The sequence below is a fragment of the Ascidiella aspersa genome, chromosome 3 (assembly GCF_963924565.1).
Source record: "Ascidiella aspersa chromosome 3, kaAscAspe10.2, whole genome shotgun sequence".
NCBI lineage: Eukaryota > Metazoa > Chordata > Ascidiacea > Phlebobranchia > Ascidiidae > Ascidiella > Ascidiella aspersa.
The window spans coordinates 13,208,692-13,217,808 of NC_139449.1; the positions used below are offsets into that span (position 1 = coordinate 13,208,692).

A 9,117-nucleotide genomic window follows, 5' to 3' on the forward strand; every position below is an offset into this window, starting at 1 on the left:
GTAACGGACTATTCCTTTAGAAGTTTAGATGAAAAAACATTCCAGGGAACTCTTTCGCCACACAATACGTCCAGCCCAGCGATAAAATTTTTCCATAGTTACGTTGGTTCTATTACATGTTATAAGTAGGGTGATTATTTTTGGAACCAAAACATTAAAAACTTTGTGGTGTAAAACCCAAACGAAACCATAGAATCATTGCATACAATTTAACTTAGAGCTCGCGCCCCTCTAAGAATTGCTTGGTGCCCCCCGGTTAAGAACCGCTGTTATAGACTAACTAGACAAGCTTTTGTAATAAATAAGAACATAGCCTACTATCAGTGACGTGCGTTGAGGTTCCTATAGATGGTGAGGCACAAATTTTTTGAGTCACGTTTTTCTGTAACAACCACAAAAACGGTATTGCACTAATAAAAATAAAAAAGTTTGAACTTTTTTTGTTTAGCTTTTGCCATTGTATGAACTACGTTTTGAAAACCAAAAAAATAGCTCGCAAACCGTTTCGAGCAGCAACTGACTGAGTTTTAGCGCAATAAACAAAAACCATTCAGAGAGCAAAAACAAGATGACTTAAGAGTAGTAAAACTACATCAATATAGCAAACGTACTAATGACTCGTTTTATGACGTAACAGTGCATGACAATTGAAGGTGTGGCATGCCTGTGATCGACTGTTGTGGTAGGCTACTGTTTATAAAAGCTGCAAAACAAATTATTATTAAGAGTACAATATTTATTAATTTTTGGGTGGCCATTGCCCCCCTGGGTACGCCTATGACAGCCACACATCCGGACTCCTTTTTTACCAAGCTCTTTAAAAGTTGTGCAGTTGCGTGTTATTTTTTTGTCCATTCGTCTGGTGCAAAACTTTTAAATTTACATCAGGTCTGCCTATATTTATGACTTCAACTTTAGAGCTTTACACTACAAGAAGTCAATGTACATTGTACACGCACTATGCGGGCATTCAAGCTTGACAAAAAAGGGTTTCATTGCGTGGACGTCACAATTGAGGCATGCCTCAAATCATATTTAAATCGTTTATTATGTTTTCCGAGAGTATTTGCGAAAAAAAAAGGCACGCATAATGCAGTGTATGGCACTTTTGTGATCTGAAGAGAGGCGCGGCTTGGCGCTGCCTCTCTTGGCGTATTTCAATGATTTTGACCGCGTGAACGCTTAATATGAATAACGCAACAGAAAAAATAAAACAAAGCACTCTTTAGGTATAGAAACGTGAAATTTGCGGTACAGATTTAACTTTTGCTTTGGCAGGTAATCGAGGCACTAGCTCTCCTGCTACCATGGCTAGGTCCAAGCAATCACTGTTAAAACAGGCTTTAAATCTGTAGTTTCAAACAATATGAAAACCAATATTATGTGCTTAATACGCAAACTATTAAATCGAAAATTTTTCTAGTTGTTTAGGCCTGATGTTGGTATGTTGGTTGGAGCAACATGCACAACAGCAGAGAGGCGTGCACTGCCTCCAGATTTCGCATTTAAATTTGCGGCGGTAAATACACCCTATTGACACTTGATTATTACCTGCTTTATCGAGGTTAAATATGTGTATTTATCATTTTTTTAATTCAATTTATGACCTATAAGTTAGCATGACACAAATTTGTAACTTGGCCTATTTTATTGGCACTCAATTACTGCATGTTTAAAACAATCAGGACAATTGATCAATTCAACATAAAGTTTCCGGAGCTCAATAAAATATAAGAAACCGTCAAACTGTGGCCTAAAAATCAGGGATGTCAACCTTTTCATTTTTCTGAAGGTCGTATGAAACAACTTTGAGTGGGCTACGTGAACGGACCACACCAACAGAACTAGGAAACAAAATGATTTTATAATTATCATATATATTTATTGTCAGATGCCTAATTTACAGTGTAACAGACGTTTTAGCTGCATTTATAAAACCAAAGTTATAATGTAGCACGGGCGCCTGCATAAATTTGAATGTTTTTAAAGGCTATAAACAACGCGATTCAAGAAAACGTTGCAAATAAAACGACTTTATTGCGCCAAAAATGTTGATGCGTTTTTGCTTTTAAAACCAAACAAATAATGTTGAAAGGCAGCGAATCTACCAAATTAGGACAGTGTTTTCAATATATCCGAGCATAGTATGCGCCACTGTGGCAGAAATTAAAATTATGGTTGAACGATATATTTTCCAATGGGGGGAACCAATGCAACAGATATAGCATTTTTTGTGGTCTTTTAAGTGTGACGTCACAAAATTTCGTTATAACGTGACGTCAGCAAGTATGTAACTTAAAGAGGGCCTTTTGTTGCCAGTTAAATCCTTGCAAAAATGTCCAAATTAAGAGTCTTACATACACACAATATGACGTCATACTCTGGTACGCTATTTAACAAGTAAGCATAGGAAATCTAATATTACTACGTTGGGAGCCGTGCGCAAATATTCAACTGAAGATTTAAAGAAAAAAATGTGGCTATTTGGTTTCAAATGCAAACTTTAATTTAGAATTAGAGGGAGACATGACTCATTAAGCACAAATAAAATATATGTACATTGCTTGATGGACACGTAAAAAATTATAGGTCGAAGCACAGAAAAGCGCAAAATGCATTCAACTTCTTAGGTTTTAAGTTGCTGATCTGTTACCTACGTTACAATGGCCATACTGCAAAGACTATTAATCGAGCGAAAGACGAAAAATTGGTAATCACTAAATTAGTTTAAAAAAATGATTTTTTCACAACTACCGTTTAGTAGCTAAGTTTTGTTTATATTTTAAAGACGGAATACGTTCCTTTAAAACGCAAATGCATTTATAAATATTAGATTAAGTTTGACAAAGTTTTGTAGCGACGAGTGCCACAGTACCACGTTTTGGGCAAAACTAACCAATTCATACCCTAAACTAAGTAAAATGGTCATACCATTGCTGTTGCCTTTCCCATCAACATATCGCTGTGAATGTGGGTTTTCAACAATGAATTACTTGTGAAGACAAAACAGCGCAGTGTTTTGGATATTCCATATGATATACGGCTGGCTCTTTTCACCACTAAACCAGTAATTAAGACATAATCAGAGCAAAAACAAGCTCAATCATCACATTAACTGAATATGAAATAACTGTTTAATGTACTATCTTTGTTTATTGTGTGTCGTATAAATTATATCATTTTATCATTTTAACTGTCGGTTGCTGTATATTTAAAAGGTTGAAAAAAATAGGGGGCCATTGATTTCTCAAAATTTTCAAAGGGGTTCACGGTGTAAAAATGTTGGGAACCCCTGATTTAGGCCTTAAAGAAATCTAAAAAATATAAGACGAATTTCGATTTTTAGAACTTATTCTTCTGTTACTACTGCGTAGCCGTATATGCTTTATTATGTCGTTGTCCCTAATAGCCTACTCTGGTATTACAGAATATATTATATATATTATTCAGGTTTAGGTATGGTTGCTTTGTTGGTTGTATTGAGAAACGCTTATCAATTCCTTTGCCACCGATTGTTCGCTTCTCTTAAGTTCAAAACATCTATATAAACTTTGGCTGCTTTTTGTGCCTTTTTTAAGTCCAATACAGCTATTTCATAAAGTTTGTCGGCTTTAAATTGTTATATCCAATTCGACCAAGAGTTTTTAAATTTTAGCTGGCATGATTTTAAGTGAGGAAATGATGAATTCTCATTATATCCACATAATTAATCACCATCTGTTCCGCTCCGCATAATTCTAATTAAGTTTCTTTGTTGTTTTTTTGCCAGAATTACGCAGTGCTAGTTGTAAATGTTTGTTGATTAATTAAGTGCAACCTACATATGTTTGACTTTGAGAAAACGGCCTACAACAAACTTATAACCTACCCAGCCAGTTTACGTGACATTACGTGTTGGTGTAGCCCGAGGCAAGTACGATCGTCACTTCGCGAAACACGCTACAGTCTCTCAGTTGCATTCACTCTCTATTGTGTAACGTCGATCAGAAAAGATACAGATTATATATATATTAGTTTAGGATACATAAGCTCTGAAGTAAAGTCGGAAATGTCTATCCATACATCGATTCCAGCAAAGTCGCCTCAACCGCCTCCAAGTGTCGTTTCAAATCCGGCTTCGATTCAACCAGAGCAAGATCCACACGAAGAGTAAGTTATTGAAACATTTTCCTTACAATTACTCGATTATGTTACAATAATAAGGCCAAACTTCAATCGGATATTAACTAAGACAATTGCTGCCGTTCGTAACATGTTCACACTATTGCCGGATCGCGTATTTTGGCACATAAAACAAATTCGGTGGAGGCCAAATAAATAACACCCTATAAAACCCGAGGGACTCTAAACCTTCAAAAATGACAATAATAAACTAACACATCAGTATACTTAGCAAAACATTATATTACAATAGTTTCTACATCCTCACAACCTTTTACTATTTGTGTATATTATACACTGTGTAAGTGTATAATGTCGCCATTTTAGAGAGAATTGAGTACGGATTTTACTGCATAAAATCAGTCCAGCCAACAAGAGAAAGAAAAATATTTCTCTAGTAATCTTTACTTTTAGTATTATTTAACAAAAGGTAAAAAATAAGTTTAAAAAAGGTCCTGTTTTTAATACCAAGTTGGAGTTCAGAAGTTTAGAGATAAGAAATCAGGGTGTCATACGATGCATAGTGTTGGGGCAAAACGGATCCCTCATAAGGTAGTTTGTTATTTCTAGTGTACCAAAACTTCAAGCTTTATGCTGTTTGTTTTTTGATTTGGCCTATTAGCAAGGAATTTTAAAACTGAAATAAAATTACTTTCATTATTTTACATTTAATAACAGCTTTTCAGGAAGGCTGGACAGTCAAAAATTTAAATCTCCTGTAGTAAAGGTAGGCTGGTACTTGTTTCAATACTAATGAGTTAATTAAGCAAATAAAAAAACATAATTAAAGGCAGTTTATTTACAACCTATTTATAGCCTTTTAACGTTTATATTGATACGATATGCTAGTTACGCATTGTGCTATTTTGATTTTCTAGTGTTTAGGCCTAGTGAAATGAAATATTTTTCAGCCAAACGCCATATACAGTTACTTAAATTATGACGTCACGTTGTAACATCACGCTGTCAGCTTATGTCTGAAAAAAATATTATGACCGCCTTATTATGACAAAAATCCTTGATCCGGCACTTCCACGTACCAAAGCAATTAAATGAGATTTTATTGGTGGAGCTAGTTTTGCCCCACCAGGGGCCGTTTCACCCCGCGCAAAAATAGTAATCTATTCATATATTTCTTTCAGTTGTACTTTTCAGCACAGGCGAAACGTCGTTTCCAACCCGGCTTCGAACCTACAGGGGGGATACCTTTGTTATGCTAGTCCATCAAAAAATATTTTGTTAAACTTAGAAAATAAGATTTATTTCTCAAGTGATCCGTTTTGCTCCACCTTTCCCTACCCTTCGTACATCATACCTAGGCTTTGATGCGGTTTGCACTTGGGTTAACCATATATACCCGATGGGAGAGCAGTGTTTGAGATATTGCATGGGTTTCGAGCGTATGGATAATATCTCTATATTGGAGACCTTTGGTGTAGCCTACAGTTTGGGAGCGCTAATGGCATGTTAGCCGAGTTTGTTTCAAAATTACTTAAATTATATGTTTTTTTAAATAAGCATTCAGCAACGTTTATTCAAGCATTTTTTAGGAAAACTTGTCAAACAAAAATCGGCTTGGAGTCGATACTTAATGCCAAGCAGTGTAGTATTGGTATTTGTTTGATACTAGAGGGCTATCGGTGCCGATAGTCCTACGATACCAACTAAATATAGAAATTTCGCCGATTTGCCATCCTAAGCAGGAATTTCTACTTTGAAATATTTATCAAATAATTTATCAAACATATGAGAGGTTAATAACTCGTGGCAATTAAACTTCTCAACGCTAAAGCGAATTGTGGCCTTTTACCCCTGAAACATACCTTTGAACGTTCAATTTGATCAATTTTGCTTGTTTTAGCGATGCTTTTCAACCAAAAATAAGGTATAGTATCGGAAATCCCTAGTACAAATATATTCAACATTTATATAAAAACACACATTTTGTTTACATCTATCCAACGGTTCTAATGTTTGACAATGTGCGATGGTTCCTAGTATCACAAAAAAAATTACTATTGAAATTATTCTTTCTTTATTTTAAGGTTGATAAAAATGCGACTTGGAACATCATCTCACCACACCAATCCAAGATCCGCTACTCTACTTGCTTGGAAGGACAGCATGCCTTTGGATGAGTACAGATTTGTGCGAGAACAAAAACGAAATCAAAAAAACATCCCCACAACGTAAGATTTAATTCAATGATCGCTATTTAGCCTAATTATCTTATCAAACCCCAACAAACCAGATTAAAGAATAAACTAACTAAAATGAATCTTTATTTCACATTGTATTAGCTGCTTTTTGTAACTTTTACCATATCGTTAAATGTTAATATAGAACTACTAGACAAAATACTTCAGTGTGAAAGCTATAGAATATTATAGGATATTCACCAGTTTTTGTATATCGTGATTTTTTGCAACGTTGTCTTTTAGCGTTATTACGTATGTATGTATTTATTATCTGATAAAGATAAAGCAACGTGAGAATGAGATATCGGTACCGTACATATATTACCATGGTTTTTAACCTAAATTCAAGACGCTTTTAAACAGGCAATAAATTCAGCACTTATTGTGGTCATTCAACACGGACGCCACAAACCGAATAACTTAAAAACGCCTGTTCTAACGAAAAATCCCTCGTACAGCAGCATTATCTTGTTTTTCAAGCAGTATAGAACTTTGGAGTATATTGGTCGAAAGTTTTAGTTAAACGTAGATACATGTTAGGTCAAAATTTGTCAAAATTATTTCAAGTCAGAATAGAATAAAATAAAAAATAAATCGTTTACAAAATAAATAAAAAAATGTAGTCATGGTTTGAAATTCGTCGTTCAATTTTATCAACATTTTTACGTCTGTTTACACCACATTTTTTTAATTTGGCATTTTTAAAGGTGTTCGTCTTTATAAAAATGACAGATATATCAACTAAGGATTTATAGGAATTTTGCATTCACCCGAAAAAATAACTTGTGTTCGGTGGTTAGTAAAACTTAAAAAAGCGTGGTTGACAACGCCAAGAGAGTAATGCAACAGCATTAGGTTGTTTAAATAAATGTATTTCTAACAGGTAACATTTTTTAAAATAAATTATTTGTAGGCCAAAATTTCTATATTATTTAGATCAAAACATATTCGCCCTAATTATGACACAAAGAAAAGCTAATATAACCCATGTATCTATGAAATTAACAACTAGTGAAAGTTAAGAACCACTGCATTAACAATTAACAGCAAAATTTATATAGTAGCCTATTTGGTTAAACTGTACCTGTAATTAAGCTACTCTGCTGCAACCTGTGAAAGTAAAGCATGTAAAACAAATGCATAAATCACCTGTTTTGGGTTGTTATAAACAGTTTAGCAACAAGTTGTGCTCTGGTTACAGATCTTCTGATTACAACGAACAACACCTGATTATTGCACACCGCTTAGCTGAGTTGGAAAAACGTCGTGTTGGAACACGATACTTGCCTAAAGACCAAGTTGGAACAAATCCAAAGAAAAATGCCATAAAGGATTCTGTCAATAAATGCTCAATCAGTTGAAGTCGTTTGAAAAACAATTGGATAGATCCTTCACAGAAGTGACTTAAAATCTTTTCAATTATTTAAACTATTTTGAATGTAAAAACACCTTACTTGCTGGTTTACCTTGTAGAAAACGCGTTTCAGTGTTATGTCAGCGAAAATTTAAACGCGTAATATTGTCTTTAATTTTGACTTTTTTGTACATTGTCGAATTACGATTAAGTGTCAGATTGGTTGAGCTGTTATTACATATTTGTTGGCTTATAACAGTGTTTCTATAACTAATCAGAGCATAAATCGCCATTTCTTGGTGTTACTGAAAATATTAAATACTATTGCCATCTTCACATTGAAACCCGACCAGCAAGCGGAACCGGTGACGGCAATTATGCTAAACAAAAATATGTTAAACCCCGCTTCGTTATAGTGTTCACTTTTTGTTTGTCATTAGTTGAAAGTGAGGAGCCGTAAGATCACCATAGTCGTGGTTTCTGGTAAAACGAAAATCATTTACATGAAGCGCGGCAGAAAACGAGCAAAATACAACTTTAGGGTTATGGACATTGTGGCCGTTCGCCAAATCCGCGTATCGACATAAATTATTCTTTTCGCACGATTACCTCTTATTGCCTGTAAATTTGTACTTTTGATTTTAATGGAAAATGACAAAGCCCACAAGAAAAATAATTAATGTTTTTTTAAACAGCACGATTGGGCAGTTCTTTTCATTAAGGTGGCATACACTTTTATCAAGTTAGAAACATCACTTAACATGTTATAAAAGAGTATGTCAACAAGACGCATATACTAGGTTTACAGGATCCTTCTCAGTGCAAATAAAGTAACAAACTACAGCCTGCCGGTTGAATTCTTTCGATGGTGTGTTTTTGGCCGTAATCATATCTTTTAATAAGAAAAAAAAATGTTTTTATATCATAAAGCTGAAATTTGCAGAGTCAAGGGGGTGTCTGACAGGCTTACCTACGACCTCTATAATTAGGGGAAGGTTGCCCTAGATGGGACGTTGCCTGAAGCGGGACTTGGCGATTACATCGACGTTTCATTAGATAGCGTCAATTCTTAATTATTTTTTGAAGCACCCAATGGTAGCCATCATTTTAACACAACCACATTTCTGTAGGCTGACGGCGTTTTTACAACATATCAATCTAAAGAAAATAGGGGTGTTTATTTGCTAGTTTCATTGTTTTATATCTATGTTATTTCATATTTGTTGAAGTTGTAAAAAAACATTTCGAGGCTTACGTATACAAGTAAGTTGTTTATATTATCTTTATATATATTATCATAGCCTACCTATAAGCAGCCAGTATATTATATCTTTATATGGTGATGTGAGATTACGTAAGATGGGACAGGCCGTTCCCAAGTGAGGAACTATTTGTTGCAACCTA

General features: G+C 34.6%; 1 protein-coding gene across 1 annotated transcript; it reads left to right on the forward strand.

Annotated features, from left to right (window-relative positions):
* The first annotated feature begins 3,964 nt into the window (after window positions 1-3,964).
* LOC146160284 (uncharacterized) lies at window positions 3,965-8,049 on the forward strand. Its single transcript, XM_083384750.1, has 3 exons — window positions 3,965-4,149; window positions 6,207-6,350; window positions 7,561-8,049. The coding sequence occupies exons 1-3, from the start codon at window positions 4,049-4,051 to the stop codon at window positions 7,718-7,720; spliced, it is 405 nt and encodes a 134-aa protein (XP_083240876.1). The 5' UTR covers window positions 3,965-4,048; the 3' UTR covers window positions 7,721-8,049.
* The last annotated feature ends 1,068 nt before the right edge of the window (window positions 8,050-9,117 follow it).